Genomic DNA, 21008 nt, shown 5'->3' with positions numbered 1-21008 from the left:
ACAATAACTTTATTTATTTATTTATTTATTTATTTATTTATTTATTTATTTATTTATTTATTTATTTATTTTTATGTGGTGCTGAGGATGGAACCCAGAGCCTTGCACATGCAAGGCAAGCACTCTACCGCTGAGCCATAACCCAAGCCCCCAAATTGTATTTTTTTAAAGATTTTTTGAGTTGTAAATTGACACAATACCTTTATATTATTTATTTTATATAGTGCTGAGGATTCAACCCAGTACTTCACATGTGTTAGACAAGCGCCCTAAGACTGAGCCAAAACCCAGCTCCTAAAAATTGTATTTTTAAGATACAGTTACTGCATTGGGAAGAAAAAGTAGTGGGAATAATCTAAACAACAACAACAACAAAAAAAAAGAATCAAGACTACAGGTCTAGAGATAGCTTTTGAAAATCAAAGGGAGGGGTTAGTGAGGAGGGAATAAAATTAGCTAGGTAATTTTGAAGGTAATAATTAAGGAGACTGAGGTAATGCATTTCAGCTGGTTTCACTATATTTGCCTTCAAACAAAAGTGAGAGTTACTGGTCCAGAGATGGTTTTAAGCAGGGGAAACTGTTAGAATTGGGGCAACCAGCCACTTTAATTCCTTTGCTCCATAACTACCAAGTATAGGGATGTATTTATATCAGTATTTGAGATCAGAAACATAGCATTTAAGAAACATGGGGCATTTAAAACGACAATTAGTTTTTTTCTTTAATGAAACCATGGCTTTGGGCATGCTAGGAATGCACTCAATTACTCTGCCAAGTCCTTTTCTCTAAATAGCTAGTATTTTGATATGACAGATATTTTATGAAAATCTTTGAAAGTCTAAGAAGTTATATCAAACAAGGCTCATTTTGTAAACAGCAGACTCTTTAGGTTAATTTGTTGAATACCAAAGCTGTTATTTTTTGTATATATGCTAATGAATTTGAAATATAAAAGGTTTTTCATGTCTGATAATTCTTTTGCATTTCAGTTCACTTTTCCCCTTTGGATTACCATATATTAATATTTTATGCTTATTAAAAATTATTTATTAGATACAGTTCCTATGTCTTCTCAAATGAATGAATCAAGAAACTTTGAGTGGGTCAGACCAGAGGATACAGTAAAAGAAGATATAGCACTGTCCTCCATGGGTATGGAAAAATGATTATTATAATAAATGTATACCAAAGCTGATCATTTCTCAGAACTTTCCTCAATGCAAATGAATTATACTTTCCACTTGATGGTTATCACACTTTGGACTTACTACATTGTAGGACCAATGGAGGAACAGGATATACATACCTGTAATAAAGTTAATGAAATGATTGTGAGAGGCTACATTAAACATACCTGCTGTTAAATTATTTTGTTTATTTTATATATTTATGCCCCAAAGTTTCTCCTTTGCTCCTCTGATTAGATATTCCCATTCCCTCAATCAATCCGCACCTTTACTTGGTATGTGTGCATTCCCTATTATATTTGTGGTAATTGGAAATGTAATCTCACTTTTGAAAACTTAACTCTTTGCTTAATTAAACTAATATTGGATGTTTTTCTTCAATATATTTGAATCATGCTGCTGTACTCAACAAAAACCAGCAAACACAGAAGTCCAAATGTTAAAATATTATTTATCAAAGCTAACCCTTCGAACTTGACTCCATGTCAATTCAGCAGGAAGGTGTGGGTGATTTTGTCATATTCATGTTTTGTGGATTGTGTATCCCTTTTGCTTTTCAGTATTTCAGAATTTCACACATCCTGTTGTGCAGGTAATTATAAACTTCTATGTTTATCTTGAATTATTAACTGTGTATAGTATAAAATGTACAACACGTATTTAATATCTACTTTCCAAACCCATACAGCCTATCTTAGACAGGAGGTATTTTCTTCAAAAGAATACAGTGGGGACAACAGAAGAAAGGGTATGCAAATCAGGTAAAAAAAATATATATACATATACATACATACACACATACATACACATTCCAGTGTCTATATTGGCATACAAGTTTAAAATTATATCTTTAAAGTCACAACAAAATGATTTCTAAAAAAATCTTTATCTCAGACATTTTTAAAATTAAATTTCCCGGAATTCTTATACCTGTTAGGTGAATTATGAGGCTCTATTTTCCTCCAAAATTTTATAAAAACTTATTGCATAGCTGCCAATAATTTCCAAATCTTGGGAGATGAACATAAAAATATGTGTCTGAACCCAGAGATTAAGTATAGTGTGTGAAACAAGACCCAATCAAAATTTAATTTCAATTCTAATATAATACCCACTTTATTGAATAATCACATTGAACCCGTGTTGTACTTTATGCAGCTGTGGATTCTATGTCCTTCATCAGTTGTGATTATCTCTGTATTAAACCATACAAAGTATTATTGTGTATTCTTTATATTATTCATTTTCTATAAAACTAATAGAGTATTTTTAGGAAATTACTCTTTTATGATTTTTATTGACCCAGAGTTGTAAATTCAAAAATACTTACACAAACCACTTTATATATTCCCTCTTCATGCTTTTCTTTCTTTTTTTGTTTGCTTTTGTTTTTAGTTTACTTTTCAATGGTGGGGACTGAACACGGATACTTTGGCATGCTAAGCAGTGGCTCTGCCGCAAAGCTTTTTCTCTTATTCATTGGAAGGTTGGGTAAATCCAAGATTCAGAAAACTGACCCCCAAGCACTAAAATGAGTCCCGTAACATACAAAAATGAGAAATTCAAATATTACATGGTAAACCCAAAGAACTTAAACAGTTGGTGTGTTTTATTCTACATGTCATTTGAAACCTTGTGTAACAGTACAGAGCCTCTTATTCCAGAGACCCAGCATTGTCCTTTATTACTTAATGGAACTTCATTCTACACTGGTCCCAGAAAATGATATATCCTCTATTTTTCATGGAACATTTTTTCCATTCTGGCCTGCTTCCCTCTATTTGGCACTCCTGCCACCTTCTTATTCATTTCTGCTCATGCATATGCTCTCCACACTCATCCTATCTTCAGCATTTGGAGCCATCTAGCTACAACGCAAATGTGACTATGAACCTCTCTAGAAGATAAAAGGCCAGCTTTTAAAATTACCCAGAAATCTTTCATGCGTTCAGCCTAACACTTTATCCTTTCCCTTAATTTTACTGTCATCTTGATGGCTCCTCACCAATCCCTATATTTTCAGACAAATACTGACCCATTTAATGCTTCACTCTGTGTCTAGCTACAGCCTTTTAAGCTTCCCCCATTTTCTGCCTCTTACTGGTAACCTCATTCCTTTAGTCTCTGCTGAATCCTAGCTCTAGGAAAGCCATTATTCCTGCACCTTTTTACTCTGTTCTCATAGGGAACATAATAATTCTTGGTTCAAATAAACTGTTGATGCTAAGGTGATATAAAAGAGGTCTTCTCAAGTTCAGGAGCCGAAGGGCTAGACAGGGGAAGGAGTAATTTACAAGTCAACTGGTAGGTATCCAGTTGAACAGTGGCTGAAATGCTGAGACACCTCAAGGGGGTAAAAAGCAGTTTATGACAAGGAGATTGATAATCATGCAGGACTGAACAGACTAAGTCTTACAGAAGAACACATTTTTTTAGAGTAATGTAGAAAAATATTACATATGCAAGATGTTCATTGATAACAGTAGAGTCTAAGTCACTGTGGAAATGACTACTGATGAATAGTTGTTTTTAAAAGTTACTGTTACGGGGAAGAGAATACCAAATTGTGTGTATCCCCACATTTCTATAGTGTTTTTAAAATTTAATTCTGGCAAATTTTCATTCATCTTGAGTGGATATACCTTTGAGATATTCTGGTTTCTTAAACCTGGTGATACATAGTGTCTCCTCAGGTAGACGGTTGAAGTTTTATACCACTAAAAACATTCCCTGAAAAAAAATTCTCTGCTGGGTACAGTGGATCACCTCTAAACACAGCTATTGGGAGACTGAGACAAGAGCATGGCAGTCTCAGGCCAAAACAAACACTTTAGAGAGACCCAGTTTCCAAAAATAAACAAATATACAACTCTGGCAGAGCTCTTGCCAATGTTGCAATGTTCTAGGGTTAAATCACTGAGTACACACAAGTATACCCCACCAATAAACAGTTAAAGAGGTAATAGCACCTAAAATTCAAGCTTATTATTACTTTTTATTTTTGGCAGACTATCATTCTCTCTAAATGTTCTAAGTTGTTTACGTAAATCTACATACATTTTTCAGCTGAACCACTTTGGTTCTCATCATCTGAAGAAGAGGAGGAAGGTCTTGATGACACCAAAAATAAGCAGCCACAGGTGTGTTCACTCAGATATATTTTTTAAAACTTCTGATTTCTTACTGTATTCCTTGTTTTAAGAAAGTCAATATGGGCAAATTTGATTACCTTTCATAACAGTGGTTTGAAATATAAAGATGATAATTTAATATTGGAACCTAATAGAATTTAACTGGTTATGAATCTGAAAATAGCATTGAAATTCAGGATAACATGTAGATAAATATTATCCTTGTGATTCGGGCAGATTTTTTTTCTGAATATTATTTGGGTTTCTGTTTTTTTAACCCCTGAAAATGATGAAGAAGTTAAAATTAGTGGTTTTGCTAATAACCATTTTAATTAATGAACATATATAGTGGTGATGGTCATTGAGTATATTTATGGTAAAAGGTGGTCCTTCCCAGTGGCTCAGTTTTAGTTACATATAAACATGGAAAATCACACCCATCTCAGGTGCTCTGTGGGTGTCACAGGCAGAGTGAGTGAAAAGACACACATACATGCAGATCCTAATCAGACAGTAATTTCAGACTAGTTTTTCTCATACACTCAAATGTGCATAGCTCACACATCCAGCCCATGGATGGCTGGTGAAATCCTTGAATTTATTTACTATTCTAAAAGCCAAAATTCTAGGTTTCATTTGGTCTGAGGCTCTCTACGGTGCCTCTCCAGGTTTTCTTTTTTCCATAGCTGCTCTTTTTTTATCCAGAATGCACACAGGAGCCAATATGACTCAAGCTCTGAAAAATAGTCAGGAAGTGCTGTACATTTTTGTGCCGTCATTTTTCTTCATTGGTGTACTTTTTAGTTCTCTCTCAGAGGAACATGTTGTTTACTCTACCCAGATCCTGTGTGTTGCTTTCTAACAGTACCATAGGAACATTTCTTCACCCTACTTTGTCATTTTATTAAACTGGATTATCTCACAGTGAAACACTTACTATAAGCTCTTTAGATCCTGTGAGACTGTGATGACCAAAATGAGGCAAGTCCAATACAGTCTTATTCCTGCTCAATATCACATAATTCCAAATCTCTTATCACACTGAGTCTCATAAGTCTGATATTTAAAGCATGTATTGCAACATAATATGAATTATATTTCTCAAGAATGTTTAATTAAGTATTTAATGCATTCTCATCTTGTGGGGTTGTGATATATAGTTGTTTACACTCTTAGAATACATGCATTTATGTTATTAAATTTTCAGGGAATACCTTTTCTATGATTCCATCCTGCTTTTACCAAATCAGGAGCCATTGGAAGACAAGAGTTCAGCTTCATCTGAAGCACAAATTCTAGGTTGCCCTGTGGAAAATATGACTGTACTTATCTACATTTTAGTTAGCTGCTTTCAAGTCCAAAATTTGGGTGATGTCTAAAAGAGTGATAGTGAAGTTTTCATGTAGCTCATTGGGGTCCTTTATTTTGCAGGTATTTTCTGAGGGTGGTCCACAGATGTGCATTTCTCACTCATCTGGAGAGAAACATTATATAGCAAAAGAGAAAGCAGATGAACATGTCCATGGTAAGAACTACATACTCTACACGGTTCTTTGGACAGAATATTGATTTCTAACTTGAGTGCTGATTTATTCTAATACTTGGAAAAATGAACCTAGTAAACAGGTAATAATGAAAAAGTGAGAAAGATAATGAGTTGTCTCTCTTAAGACCAAAGTCCAGCAGCAGGTTATAGAGGGAGTGTCCCTCTTAGTTTCTATACAAGACATGCATAGATCATAGGGGAGTTGGAAAATGTAAAATAGAGAGGATAAGGGTGAATACACATTGGGAAAGGCAGAGAGAGTGAGTGCAGTGAGTAAATGAAGGAAAAAGAAGCCATGAAGGCTGATAAATTTCAGTCATGTACCAGAATAGAAAGACCACCTGTTCAAAATGTGGAAGGAAAATGGGAGTTTCCAGTTGTGCAAATGACTCAAGGTGTGAATATTTTTTCTCACCACTCATTTCTGAGTTGTCATTAGAAAGGAATTGACGTGTGAAGAACTGATCATGAAGAAAGGAAGTTTTTTTTTCTTTTTAAGTGAAATGTTCATAAATCCATGTGTCTGGTCACAAATTTATATAAAACAATATTGTAATTAAAACAAATAAAAAATAAAAATACCTATATCATAGACATTCTCGCCACTACCTGGGATGAAGCACAGATGGCAGAAACAGAAGTATGGGAAGTGGAAAAATGTGCAAATTGTTATGGACTGATACCTAAATTCATAGGTTTTTAAAATATTCTTTGGACAATTTGGAAAGGAGAAGGAAGAATAGACACTTGAGAAAAGCAGAGAGAATACAGTGAGCAAATGAAGGAGAAAGGACTTCTTCTCATCATTCAGGTTTGGGAACATCATTGGGTGGAAAACTGGCTCTATTATTGTAAGGCATTTGAAGGCAGGGAAATGAGAAGCAGACTAAGTGCAGACCCAGACTCTCAGACTCTAATAGATCATCTGTGGGGATCCCTATTCAAAATGTATACTCTGACTTACCTGGCCTGCACATCTATGTTTTCTTCCATGTAAGGTGATTCCAATGATCACTATCTGCCGGCCACCACGTAAAGAGGTCAGGAGAGGATTTCCTTTTAGCAAAACTAAATGCAGAGCCACTGGAACATCAAATGTAATAAAGTTATTTCATACATCTAGTTTTTATTCTGATCTTGTCTCTTGGCAAGTGATAAGAACTCAAAGTATAGAATTTATATTTCTTAGGTCTAATCCTTAAATTGGGAATTAAGAAAGAGTGGTGTACTTGGGTTGTAGCTCAGTGATAGAGTGCTTGCCTTGAATGCCTGAGGCACTGGTTTATCCTCAGCAACACATATAAATAAATAAATAAATGAATAAAGACATTGTGTCCATCTACAACTAAAAAAAAAGAAAAAGAAAGAGTGGGGATAATTCATAGACAAAATGGAAAATATAAAGAATCAAGACCAGAGATCAAGATGTTGCTTTTGAAAAGTTCCTGGGAAGGAGAAATGTGGAAGAAACAAAATAAGTTAGCTGGGGAATCTTGGAGGGAATGAAGGGGAAACTGAGAGCATGCAATTCAGGGGCTATCAGTACATCTATCTTTCCACAATATGTGAGAGACTGTAACTTGTCCATCATTTGAATCATGAGGGGCTTGTAAGTTGGGGAAAGATTCCAGCCATGACCATCTTTTCTCCATACCTATCATACATACTGCTTGCTGTGGTTTAAATTGAGTCATTCTGAGGAGCAAAATTACATTTCAGAATCATTCGTGATTTTTAATGACAGCTCTACTCTTTCTCTTCTTTCCTCCCTTCCTTCCTTCCTTCCTTCCCTCCTTCCTTCCTTCCTTCCTTCTTTCCTTCCTTCCATCCTTCTTTTCTTTCTACTCCCTTACCTCCCTCTCTTTTTTCCTTACATAATTACTTTCTGTATTTCTTTCCTATTTGCCTAAAAATAAAATTTTGATCATGGGCATTCTAGAAATTCACTTCATTACTGAGCTACATCCTCATCCTTCAAAAGCTAATTATAATTTTTTGATAGGCCTGGCCTTTTGTGAATACACTTAAAACACTGGCAAGTCATACCAAACCAAACTCATTTGCAAACAGAACTCTTTATACAGTTTACTCTTTGAATACCCAAAATCTTTGTCATATATGCGTGTGTTTGTGTGTGTAATAATATATTATTGTTATCAGATAAAGCTGTGCTCTTCCATTTCAACTTTCCCTTTAAATTTTTATGTCTCAAAAGTTTAAACCAATTAACCTTTATTTCTTAGATGTAGAAACTATCTGTTCTCACACAAGGGGATCATGAAAATCTAATCTGTTTAAACCAGAGAATACAGGAATAGAGGATGCACAAGAGGAACCAGCATCCCACCTGAATATAAGAAACAAATAATAGATGTCATAGCTTTCAGTGTCAAAATATGTATATCAACTGACTCCTTCAGATATCTTTGTTGAGAAATGAACCTAACGTTTCCCTGGGATCTGAACACAGCTTTGGCCTTACTAAACAAAAATGAAAGGACAAATGCAGTAAATATCTACATACTTAAAATTATAAAGATTAAATCTTTTCAATAGTATTTCAGTAAGATAGGTTCTATGGCTTGTTTTTGTTTTGACTTCACCTTTGCCATTGAATCTCTTAGGGACCTTCTTTGCTTCTCCACTAGAGGATTGTTGGATTCTCCATCAATCTGTATCTTTGCATTGGTATATGTTTCCTTGTCTGTTTTATTTATGGTCATTGGACAGATAATCTCAGGTTTGTGAAATGAACAGCATGTTTCACAAAACCTATTCACAAAATTCCTTTACTCACATGATTGTTGTCAGCCAAACCAGCCAGCACAGAAACCCAGGAGATAGCATAATTTTTAGCACAGCTGAACCATGGACCTCAGATGTATGTGGAGGCATCTGTAATGCATGAGTTGTTTTGTCCTCTTCAACTTTGCTTGATTATATACCCCTTTTGTTTTTCAGCCTCTAGGGATTCATCTGATTTCAGAAAGGTAATTAAATTTCTATATTTATTCTAAATTATTAACTTTGTAGTCAATGAAAAATACACTCTTTATGTACTATCTTCTTTCTAAGCGCACTGATCCCATCACAATAAAAGAGGCGCTTCCACGGAAAGGATTAGGCAAGGTGAAAGAAAAGACAGTCAAATTGGGTAAGTTTTGCATTACAACACTCCAGGGGACACAATGTTAAAACACTTGAAATGCTACCAGTGTTCCCACATGTAAGGTGGTTTTCCCAAAGAGGTGGGAGGATTTTCCTCACAATGTCATCAGTAGTCACAGAAAATGATCTCTCCTCTGTGTTTCTGGGAATATCCCCTCAATTCTGAATTGTTTCCCCTACATATCATACTATTACATTCTCCCTATTTCCAGCCTTTGGAGTGAACTAGCTACCATGCAGATGTCACCATAAGCATCTCTTTAGAATGTGAAAGGTCAACCTTCTGAAATTTCTTAGAAATATTTCCCGACATGAGCCAAGCCTCATTCTGTATCTTTATACCTTTCCTCTGCCTCAACTGTCCTCTGGCATTAGGCCTCACCTATCCCTTTATTCTGAGACAAATCCTGACCTATTTCATACTTTTCTCTGTGTGGGCCTACAGAATTTCATGCTCTCACCATCTCCTGCTCTCTGGCTACTCACCTCTCACCTGTCTTTTTGAGGGGTGAGTAGCCAGAAAAAACACCATCCCTGGGGGCACATCTTCTCTGCCTTCTTAGGTCATTTTCTCTGACACTTCAGCTGGTCACATTAGCTTCCAGACACATAGGTTCCCCTTTGCCCTTCTCACCGGAGTCACATGGGTATAGTCTAGCCTGCACCAGTTTTTTCTTCCTTCCATCAGGCACAACCTAGGTCCCTTGATAGGCACTTCCAGGATCCTCATGTGCGTGTGTGTGTGTGTGTGTGTGTGTGTGTGTGTGTGTTGTTTAGAGGAACTGAATCAAAGAAATTACTGTTGCAGTCTTTCCGAGGATGGCTATGGCTTCAGCACTCCCATCACCCATTGAGAGAAGAGCATGCTTTTTAAGCACCAGTGCATAGTGCACCTTTTGGTCAGATCAGTTTAAGCAATATTTTTTTTAATTGGTTGTTCAAAACATTACATAGTTCTTGATATATCCTATTTCACACTTTGATTCAAGTGGGTTATGAACTCCCATTTTTACCCCGTAGATGTGACTCTGACTCTGTAAGCAATATTTTTGATCTCAGGTTTCTCCTTAGCAGGGCACATCGTGGTACAACTTAGAATGCAACTTCCTCTTCTCTCTCCCCCTTTGTCTGAGGCAGATCTGCATGCAGGTTGTAGGCTTTTTTTGTTTATGGTACACAGATTCCTGAATCTCTGGACTTTTTCAGTGTTCAGAAATTTTAGGGATTTGAATAAAATCCCTCTTTCACTCACTTTGCTGAGAAGCTCTTCACCCACTCTTTGGTCTCCATGCAATAGTGCCGCTTAGAATGCAGCTTACTCTATACTAACATTTTCCCAGAACCAGCCCTTCTTTCCATGTGTATTTTCAAGCTTGTTTCTTAGCAAATTTCATTGATCTTGAGTAGACAAATCTTGGCAATATGGTTTGCACTGAACCTTGTATCCTGTCATGTCTATAAGATGTGTGTTGAGGATTTGGATCAAGAAAAAATACTCCCTGAGAACTCAATGTTTGTTGGGTGCAAATGGGTACATCTTCATTCACAACTACTTGGAAGTCCAAGCCTTGAAGGATGGCTGTATTCAGTCCACTCAGAGGACTCCAGTTGCCAATTAAAGTGGCCATGGGATAGAACTAAATGGTAGAGTATTTGACAAGAACGCATAAGTTTGTGGGTCTACTCCCAAGGTGTATACACAAAGAAAGAGAAAGAAAAAAGAAAAACTGTGGAAAGTTGAAACCAGTAATTATTCACCAAATATTAAACTTAATTGGAAATCATATTTGGGAATATTAAGTTGTTTTGGTGTTACAATTATCCTTTTCTATTTGGATTGATGTTCACGCTTTCTAATGCAGTTCTAAGGAATGTGAGTAAATGTATTCATTTATCAGCAGAGACCCATTTTGACATGACTTCAGAAGAAGAGGACAAAAGTTTTGATGACGCTCAATGTACCCAGTCTCAGGTATGTCAACATATAAAGCATTTCTTCCTGTTTCTTCTTGTTTTTCTTTCTTGAGGAAAGTAAAGGAGGCCAAATGAAAATACCTTTTAAATAGTCTTTTGGAATCCAGGCATTATATATTACTAATTACATCTAAAACCACTCTGAACTGGTTAGAATCTGAAAATAGCATTAGTAGTCCTGTCAACTTATAGCTAAATTTACTATGTAATGGAGGCAAAACAATTCTAAATGTTGCTTGTGCTTCCACTTGCATAAACATTTTGAAAAATAAAAAGTTGAGACTAAATTTGAGACTGACGAATAACCACCTGGGTTATGAATGGTAATGGTCACTGACTGCATTCATGTGAAAGGGTGATGTTGTCACAGGCTCAAAATTCTAGTGAAAATCAGTAGTTATTTGCTACAAGTTGAAATATATTAACTTTACATCCTGGTTAATGTTTATTTGTTATTTTTTGTTTATTTTTATTGATTTTTTAAAAAATAAATGACAGCAGAATGCATTATAATTCTTACTACACATATATAGCACAATTTTTTATATCTCTGGTTGTGTATACAGTATGTTGATGAAATTTCTGTCTTCTTACATGTATTAAACAATTTTTCTGTGGTGACCTTTTCATTTTGTTTCTCATCCTTGCAGAAAATTCAGTCAATATGTTGAATAATTTTATCAAAATGTCTTAGTATATTAAAGAAATGTATTTGTGTGCATTAATGGGGGAATGATGGAATTTAGAGATGCTATCTCATCTTTTTTCTCACATTGCCAACATTCCTGGTGTGAGATTTAGCACACATCTAGATTTATTTTATTTGGCTGGCATATGTAGGTCCTTGGGTTTACAGTTTTCCCTTTGGGGTGTATCCTGGGCAGGGGCCATATCTCAGTGTCAGATCCCCAACTGAACACCTAAGTCTCATATTTTCAAACAAAAACTTTGTTAGTTCATTGTTTAAAAAGTGTAATCCTATTTAATATGAAACATACTCCTCAAAATTCTTTAAAATAAGACTTGAAAGCCTTCTCACATTTGATGGTGAATGCAAAGTCGGATGAGTTACAATGAATATCATTCCTCCCATCCTTTGGGGTGTGTACACCTTTGTTAGCACGTTGTCAAGGAATGCCTTTTCTATGACATCCACCCTGCTTTTACCAAATCAGGAGCCATTGGAAGATAAGTGTTCAGCTTCATCTGGAGCACAATGCTAAGACACCCTATGGAAAGTATGACTGCTCAGTCTGTAGTTATCTACATGTTAGTTAGCTGCTTTCAAGACCAAAATTTGGGTGATGTCTAAAAGAGTGATAGTGAAGTCTTCATGCAGCTCATTGGGGTCCTTTATTTTACAGGTATATTCTGAGGATCATCCACAGATGCGTGTTTCTCACTCATCTGGAGAGAAACATCATAAAGCAAAAGAGAAAGAAGATGGACATGTCCATGGTAAGAACAACATATTCTACACAGTTCTTTGGATAGAATATTGATTTATAACATGAGTGCTGATGTATTCTAATACTGGGAGAAATGAACCTAGTAAACAGGGAATAAAGAAAAAGCAAGAAAGATAAAGAGTTGTCTCTCTCAAGACCAAAGTCCAGCAGCAGGTTATAGTGGGAGTGTCCCTCTTAGTTTCTGTACAAGACAAGTATAGAGCACAGGGGAGTTGAAAAACTTGAATTTTTATGTTGGAAAGAATAATGTTCTTCACATTCTACCTGCTTTCTGTTCATTTCTCAGTGTATTTTTATTTTCCTCAGGGAATCTTTTCTAAAGATCAGATATATGTATTAGATCACAAACCTCTTTTCTAATATCATCTGTCTAAAATTATAATGATCTTTTTTTGTGTCTGTCTTCTCCATTAGATTTTAAGCTAAAGAACAATAGGGGTCTAATCTCATTTGCTATATCTTCAGAGTTCAGCATATTGTGTCACGTGTTTTATGCACTCATTGTTTTAGTGTATAAATAATGCATGTGAAATATACAGCATTCATATATTTAAATTAGTCACATATTTTATTTCTATCTTCTTTTTTCTGACAGATTCTGTTAGCCTATCGAAAATCCAGAAAGCAGTTCTATCACTTCAAAGAATAATAAAAAGCAAAAAAAGTCACTGCACACAGTGTTCACTACATTTTGAAAAAAATGCACAACTGGAAAATGAGATTCATGAGCTAAAAAAGAGGGTATCAGAGTTTAAGCAAGAAAATATAGAAGTGAAACAACAACTCCACAATTTGAGGTATTATATCCTAGATCAAAAGAAGGAGTGGAATCTTTTCCTTTAATCCAGTAAAATAAGAAGGAAATTTTTTTTGTAACTACTGCCTCATCTGTTAGCACTTTGCAAAGGAGAAAACGTGAATAAATTATAAATTCTTACAAATATGATAGCATATTATTAAACGTGATTACTTCTAAAAACTAAGTTCATATTTTTCCCATAACAATTTTAATGTCTCTGTGGAACTCCATCTGCTAGTAATCTATTTATTTAACCAGCATAATTTGGGATTGTTATTTGTTTATATTTTTAACTTTTTATTACAATTAATATTTCAAGAAATATCATTTATAAAAAAATCATTTCCTACTCAGGTACCATGGCATGTGCCTATAATTCCAGCAGCTTAGGAGACAAAGATAGGAGGATCAAAAGTTCAAAATAGGGTGGGAGCGCGCCAGGCCGGGCGCAGGGCTGCGCGCGGGGCGTTCATGAGCCCCGGGAGCCTGCACCGTGACTCACCCCCCGCCCCCGCTTGTGTCTCGTCCCCCCCCGGCAGGATGCCGGACCAGATCTCCGTGTCCGAGTTCATCGCCGAGACCACCGAGGATTACAACTCGCCCACCACGTCCAGCTTCACCACGCGGCTGCACAACTGCAGGAACACCGTCACGCTGCTGGAGGAGGCTCTAGACCAAGATAGAACAGCCTTGCAGAAAGTGAAGAAATCTGTAAAAGCAATATATAATTCTGGTCAAGACCATGTACAAAATGAAGAAAACTATGCACAAGTTCTTGATAAGTTTGGGAGTAATTTTTTAAGTCGAGACAACCCCGATCTTGGCACCGCTTTTGTCAAGTTTTCTACTCTTACAAAGGAACTGTCCACACTGCTGGAAAATCTGCTCCAGGGTCTGAGCCACAATGTGATCTTCACCTTGGATTCCTTGTTAAAAGGAGACCTAAAGGGAGTCAAAGGAGATCTCAAGAAGCCATTTGACAAAGCCTGGAAAGATTATGAGACAAAGTTTACAAAAATTGAAAAGGAAAAAAGAGAGCATGCAAAACAGCACGGGATGATCCGCACCGAGATAACAGGAGCTGAGATTGCCGAAGAAATGGAGAAGGAAAGGCGCCTGTTTCAGCTCCAAATGTGTGAGTATCTCATTAAAGTCAATGAAATCAAGACCAAAAAGGGTGTGGATCTGCTGCAGAACCTTATAAAGTATTATCACGTACAGTGCAATTTCTTCCAAGATGGCTTGAAAACAGCTGATAAATTGAAACAGTACATTGAAAAACTGGCTGCTGATTTATATAATATAAAACAGACCCAGGATGAAGAAAAGAAACAGCTCACTGCACTTCGAGATTTAATAAAATCCTCTCTTCAGCTTGATCAGAAAGAAGATTCCCAGAGCCGGCAAGGAGGGTACAGCATGCATCAGCTCCAGGGCAATAAGGAATACGGCAGTGAGAAGAAGGGTTACCTGCTGAAGAAGAGTGACGGGATCCGGAAAGTGTGGCAAAGGAGGAAGTGCACCGTCAAGAATGGAATTCTGACCATCTCACACGCAACTTCCAATAGGCAGCCAGCCAAGTTGAACCTTCTTACCTGCCAGGTGAAACCGAATGCCGAGGACAAGAAGTCTTTTGACCTGATTTCACATAATAGGACGTATCATTTTCAGGCAGAAGATGAGCAGGATTATGTGGCGTGGATATCGGTGCTGACCAACAGCAAAGAGGAGGCCCTGACCATGGCCTTCCGGGGCGAGCAGAGCACAGGGGAGAACAGCTTGGAAGATCTGACGAAAGCCATCATTGAAGAGGTCCAGCGGCTCCCCGGGAATGACGTGTGCTGTGACTGTGGCTCGTCAGAACCCACCTGGCTTTCAACCAACTTGGGTATTTTGACCTGTATAGAATGTTCCGGCATCCATAGGGAAATGGGGGTTCATATTTCTCGAATTCAATCTTTGGAATTAGACAAATTAGGAACTTCTGAACTCTTGCTGGCCAAGAATGTAGGAAACAATAGTTTTAATGATATTATGGAAGCAAATTTACCCAGCCCCTCACCAAAACCTACCCCTTCAAGTGATATGACTGTACGAAAAGAGTACATCACTGCGAAGTACGTCGGCCACAGGTTCTCAAGGAAGACCTGCTCCTCCTCGTCAGCTAAGCTGAGTGAGTTGCTGGAGGCCATCAAATCCAGGGATCTACTTGCACTCATTCAAGTCTATGCAGAGGGGGTGGAGCTCATGGAACCACTGCTGGAACCTGGACAGGAGCTCGGGGAGACCGCCCTTCATCTTGCCGTCCGAACTGCAGACCAGACATCTCTCCATTTAGTTGACTTCCTTGTACAAAACTGTGGGAACCTGGATAAGCAGACGTCCCTGGGAAATACGGTTCTGCACTATTGCAGCATGTACGGCAAGCCTGAGTGCCTGAAGCTGCTGCTGAGGAGCAAGCCCACCGTGGACATCGTTAACCAAGCTGGAGAAACTGCCTTGGACATAGCAAAGAGACTCAAAGCTTCCCAGTGCGAAGATCTGCTTTCCCAGGCTAAATCTGGAAAGTTCAATCCCCACGTCCACGTAGAGTACGAATGGAACCTTCGACAGGAGGAGATCGATGAAAGCGATGATGATCTGGATGACAAACCGAGCCCCATCAAGAAAGAGCGCTCGCCCAGACCCCAGAGCTTCTGCCACTCCTCCAGCATCTCCCCACAGGACAAGCTGTCACTGCCAGGTTTCAGCACCCCACGGGACAAGCAGCGGCTCTCCTCCGGGGCCTTTACCAACCAGATTTATGCCTCCACGAGCACAGACTCGCCCACGTCACCAACTGCAGAGGCTCCACCTCTGCCTCCTAGGAATGCCGGGAAAGGTCCAACTGGCCCACCTTCAACACTCCCTCTAAGCACCCAGACCTCTAGTGGCAGCTCCACCCTTTCCAAGAAGAGGCCTCCTCCCCCACCACCCGGACACAAGAGAACCCTGTCCGACCCTCCCAGCCCACTACCTCACGGGCCCCCAAACAAAGGCGCAATTCCTTGGGGTAACGATGTGGGTCCGTCATCTTCAAGTAAGACCGCGAACAAGTTTGAGGGGCTGTCTCAACAATCCAGCACCAGTTCTGCAAAGACTGCCCTTGGCCCAAGAGTTCTTCCTAAACTACCTCAGAAAGTGGCACTAAGGAAAACAGAAACGAGCCATCATCTCTCCCTAGACAAAGCCAACATCCCGCCTGAGATTTTTCAGAAATCTTCACAGTTGGCAGAATTGCCACAAAAGCCACCACCTGGAGACCTGCCCCCAAAGCCCACAGAACTGGCCCCCAAGCCCCAAATTGGAGATTTGCCACCTAAGCCTGGAGAACTGCCCCCCAAGCCCCAGCTGGGTGACCTGCCACCCAAGCCCCAGCTCTCAGACTTACCTCCCAAACCGCACATGAAGGACCTGCCCCCCAAGCCCCAGCTGGGCGACCTGCTGGCAAAGTCTCAGACGAGTGACATCTCGCCCAAGTCTCAGCAGCCCTCCGAGGTCACACAGAAGTCACACCCCGGGGATCTCTCCCCAAACATGCAGTCCAGAGACGCTGTCCCGAAGCAGGCATCTGAGGACTCCAGTGACCTCACGCCCACTCTGCCCGAGACGCCTGTACCACTACCCAGAAAGATCAACACGGGGAAGAATAAAGTGAGACGCGTGAAGACCATTTACGACTGCCAGGCAGACAACGACGACGAGCTCACCTTCATCGAGGGAGAAGTGATTATTGTCACAGGGGAAGAGGATCAGGAGTGGTGGATTGGGCACATCGAAGGACAGCCTGAAAGGTAGGGGGTCTTTCCAGTGTCCTTTGTTCACATCCTGTCCGACTAGCAGAAAGCAGAACCTTATGGTTGTCTCCATCCTCCATGCCAGACTTCTGCTTCCATGCCACCCTGTGCACAGTGTGTGTATAGCTGCTGTTACAGAATAGGAAACTCCTCGAGGGCCACCTCGGGAGGGGAACAGAGTATGTATTGTAAATATCCTGTGGTCTTCTGCCTTTGCCAGTATGAGGGTAGCCTCGGGGCCCGGTGCGCCTTGCTGGTTTGCCAAAGCCGTCCCTGGCACCTAGCACTTACATCTCTCTCTATCTGTGCTGTTTTACAAGCAAGCAAAAATAAAAAATAAAAATAAAAAATAAACCAACTACAACAAAAAACCAGGAGTGTAGGAATTGCTGGCTTTGAAAGTAGAGTGATTTCTGTTCAGCAGCCATTGAAGGGCCTAGAGTCGACTCTGCTCCTTCCAGTGCAGTATTCTCAATCTTGTTACTGAAAATGCAGCATTAGCAAAGAGGTGGGTTCTGTTCTCCAGGTGAAACTTCTAGTTAGCTCCATGACAGACCAGCCTGTAGTTATCTGTGTACACAGTTTACAGCTACAAAAACCTACTTTGGTATTTATTACAGACAAGTGCTCAGTTAAATATGTTACTCCTTCAGCAAATGTTCACCTAACCCAGAATGTGAGGGAGGCACCAGGCCACGTGCTGATATGTGACTGGCCGTGCCAGCAGCCTCAGCATTTAAGCCACACTGGTATCAGGACAGGAAGTCAGCATCTGAGGCTGCCCTGAGTCCCAGCTCATTCATTCACAATTTGAAGTTGCAGTAAAGAGCCGTTCTTCATTGTGGCCAGACTATTTGCAACTCATCTGAAAATAAACTAGTTATTTTAAATACACACACAAGCTCCGTCTCTAGAGTTATGTGGAGGCGATGTCTATTCTGTTTCCCCTATTGTAGAAACTCTCACAGATGCATTTTTCAGACCTTTTTTTTTCCTCCTCCTCCTCTCTGGTTTTGTTTTGTTTTCCATGAGGAATTTGAGTTCTCTCTAATCCAGCTTACTGTGGGACATAGGAAAACTAGATAGAAAAACCATTGGCAATCTTGTTGAGTTTAAATCTGATCTCATTCTTAAACTCGGTGAAGAGCCATGATCTGCCATTTTGTACATGATATAGTATTTTGAAGGAATGGGACCTTCCCCCCCCCAAAAAAAAAATAGCAAATTAGTTCTTTTTTTTCCCCGGAGGAGAAAGTAATGTTCTGCAAGTAGTGTGTGTCTGTTTGACTGTTGAACAGCAATTGCTATTTATTTTTGTATTGCCTAGATCTTCAACGTGTTGTATAGGAATCCCATAGTGCCACTCGTTAATTTCCGAATCCTCATCTGGATGTTACCATCAAACATCAGTACACTTTTCGTTTCACATGTATTTAATGTGACCATTTTTCAGTACTGTATGTGTTAATTTCTACTTTTTTAATATTTAAAATTGCTTTTAAATAAACATTCTCAGTTGACCCCCCCCCAAAAAAAAAAGTTCAAAATAATTCTCATTAACATAGCAGCAATGTCCTAAGCAAATTAATGAGACCCTGTCTCCAACAACAACAAAAAAAATGAAAAAGACCTTGGGATGTAGCTAAGGGATTTAGCTTCTGGGCATTCAATTCCTGGTACCAAAGTTGGGGATGAGAAGAAAAGAAAAAAAAATAACTTTCTATATTTCTGTTTACTTTTGAAAAAAATTTCAATATAGAGTTATTTGGTTAAAGTTGGGAAACTTTAAAAAGATTACAGGATTTTTAAATTTCTCTCAAGAAAGTTTGTATTCCACCAGTGAGGCATTTTTCACTGCCCTGAAACATGTTATACATTTATAGTTTTTAGGCTGATTTTGGGGATCAAACTCAGGGTTTTGTGTTACTAGTGTGATGTGCTAGTGCTGAGCTAGACACTAGGCTACACTTCTAACATTAACATTCATTAAAAAATGAAATGAAAATAGATTATTTTTTATTCAAATTCATTCTCATTCATAAATTTGTTCATATTTCTATATTGAAAGGACATATACTTTTTATGTTTTTAGGTATACATGACAGTAGACTATATGTTGACATAAATTTATTTTTGTTATGTCTTATATTCCATTGTGTGTGTGCACACACACATATTTTTTTTATCCCTTCATCTGTTGAAGAACATTACTCTTCATTATTGGATTAAATATTAGGTCCCATCTTGTTCAAAAATGGATTTTGAGTTTTTTGTAAAATACATAATGATCAAAAAGGTAAGTTGAGAGTGTTACCATAAAAGAAACATAAAAAGTATAATAACAGGTATTAGATTATTTATCCCAGTTCGGGGTTATAGTAGTACAAAAGATACATATTTTTTATATCTTTATTTTATTTATATGTGGTGCTAAGGATCGAACCCAGCACCTTACTCATGCTAGGCAAACACTCTACCACTGTGCTACAGCCCCAGCCCCAAAAGACACATATTGAAAAAAGAATGTCTGAATATGCTGTTACACTGTAAGCCAGTTATAGGTATACCTGACATATTTTATGAAGATAAATGATGTTACTACTGAATTCATAAGTTTGTATATAAACAATGTCTTTAAAACTTATTTGACATGAAATTATCTTTTTAACTGGGGAGGACCTATGATTGTGCAAAAAAAATTACCTTAAACTTGTCAATTTACCAAATCATTTCTAATTTACTTTTCTGTGGTATCTAAAAGATTTGCTAGTAACAGAAACTTATCAAATAACAAAACAGTCTTTTATTATTGACTTTCAGTTATGTATGTTTTACACAAGATTAAAGGAGAAATTTAAAATGTTAAACTAGAAAAGCTTCAGAGAACATAAAATTTTTATTAAGATACTAAATCAGCATACAAAGAGCCAGAACATAAAAAGACATGTTTGGGTTTTGGCAAAAATCAATTAAAAGGCATCCATATTAACTTCAGATATACCTTAAAAGAAGATGAAGTGAATAGAAAAAATGATGATATGTTACATGAAAAAAATAAGAACCCATTAGAAGAAAAAGAAACAGAATTTAACAAAGAGGATCAAGTGAGAAAGCAAGCTGAAATCTCTGTTTGTACAATAGATACAGAATTGGAGACTGCAAGAAATCATTTTAATCAGGTAAATGAACGTTCAGTAAAGTTTCAAATTTTTACTGTATTTCATTTGAATTATTTATAAAATCCCTTTAACTTATAGTATGTGGCCATGTTTCACTTAATGATGGCAATGTGGTCTGAGGAATGTGCTGTTTGGCAATTTCACCAACATGCAGTCATCATGTGTGTGTACTTCCACACACTTCAGACATCTCCCACAATGCCAGGAAACACAGACTTCTAGGACCTCCATTTATATGCAGTCTGCTGTTTCCCAAAGCATGGGTATGTGGGGTGTGAACTATTATTTTGATTTAAAACACAATGTTCGTTATTTGGCAATAAAAAAAATTAAAAAAAGATCTGACAAACCAGAAAAAAAAAAACACAATGTTATCTGACTCTAAAATTAAATGATGATATTTATGACAAAACTAGTTACAGCAAAACTTAGCATCTGGTAGTTGTTCAGCATTTGTTTTCTGAATGAAGAAGTTTAGTTTAATCACTGACATAAATACAAATTTAGGTGTTTTATGTTAAAATACAAACTAAATATCTATGCACCTATTTAAATCATTTTTTTAAAGTGTTTCACAATTACATTTCTGTCTGCATTTAAGAAATTTTTTTTTAATTTTTAAATTTTTGTAAAGATAGAGAGAGTTTTAATATTTATTTTTTAGTTTTTGGCGGACACAACATCTTTGTCTGTATGTGGTGCTGAGGATCGAACCTG

At 37.8% G+C, this 21008-nt stretch overlaps 1 protein-coding gene across 6 annotated transcripts in view; it reads left to right on the top strand.

Annotated features, from left to right (window-relative positions):
• Positions 1-21008, top strand: part of LOC308631461 (arf-GAP with SH3 domain, ANK repeat and PH domain-containing protein 1-like) — a 56372-nt gene that overhangs the window by 31486 nt on the left and 3878 nt on the right. For 4 of the 6 annotated variants that reach the window (XM_081262694.1, XM_081262697.1, XM_081262698.1 and 1 more), the window contains 11 exons: positions 1056-1154; positions 1750-1781; positions 1878-1950; positions 4256-4329; positions 5752-5845; positions 8828-8856; positions 8942-9020; positions 10933-11006; positions 12373-12466; positions 13073-13274; positions 13816-17109. In XM_081262694.1, coding sequence (XP_081118820.1) covers positions 1056-1154; positions 1750-1781; positions 1878-1950; positions 4256-4329; positions 5752-5845; positions 8828-8856; positions 8942-9020; positions 10933-11006; positions 12373-12466; positions 13073-13274; positions 13816-17109 — 4144 coding nt within the window. Of the gene's footprint in view, positions 1-1055; positions 1155-1749; positions 1782-1877; positions 1951-4255; positions 4330-5751; positions 5846-8827; positions 8857-8941; positions 9021-10932; positions 11007-12372; positions 12467-13072; positions 13275-13815; positions 17771-21008 lie in introns of those variants that run through there. The other 2 variants (XM_081262695.1, XM_081262696.1) reach the window with 2 other exon arrangements.

This window comes from Spermophilus citellus (genome assembly GCF_964194105.1).
Source record: "Spermophilus citellus genome assembly, chromosome: 12".
NCBI lineage: Eukaryota > Metazoa > Chordata > Mammalia > Rodentia > Sciuridae > Spermophilus > Spermophilus citellus.
This window is presented reverse-complemented; position numbering and strand designations above follow the sequence as displayed.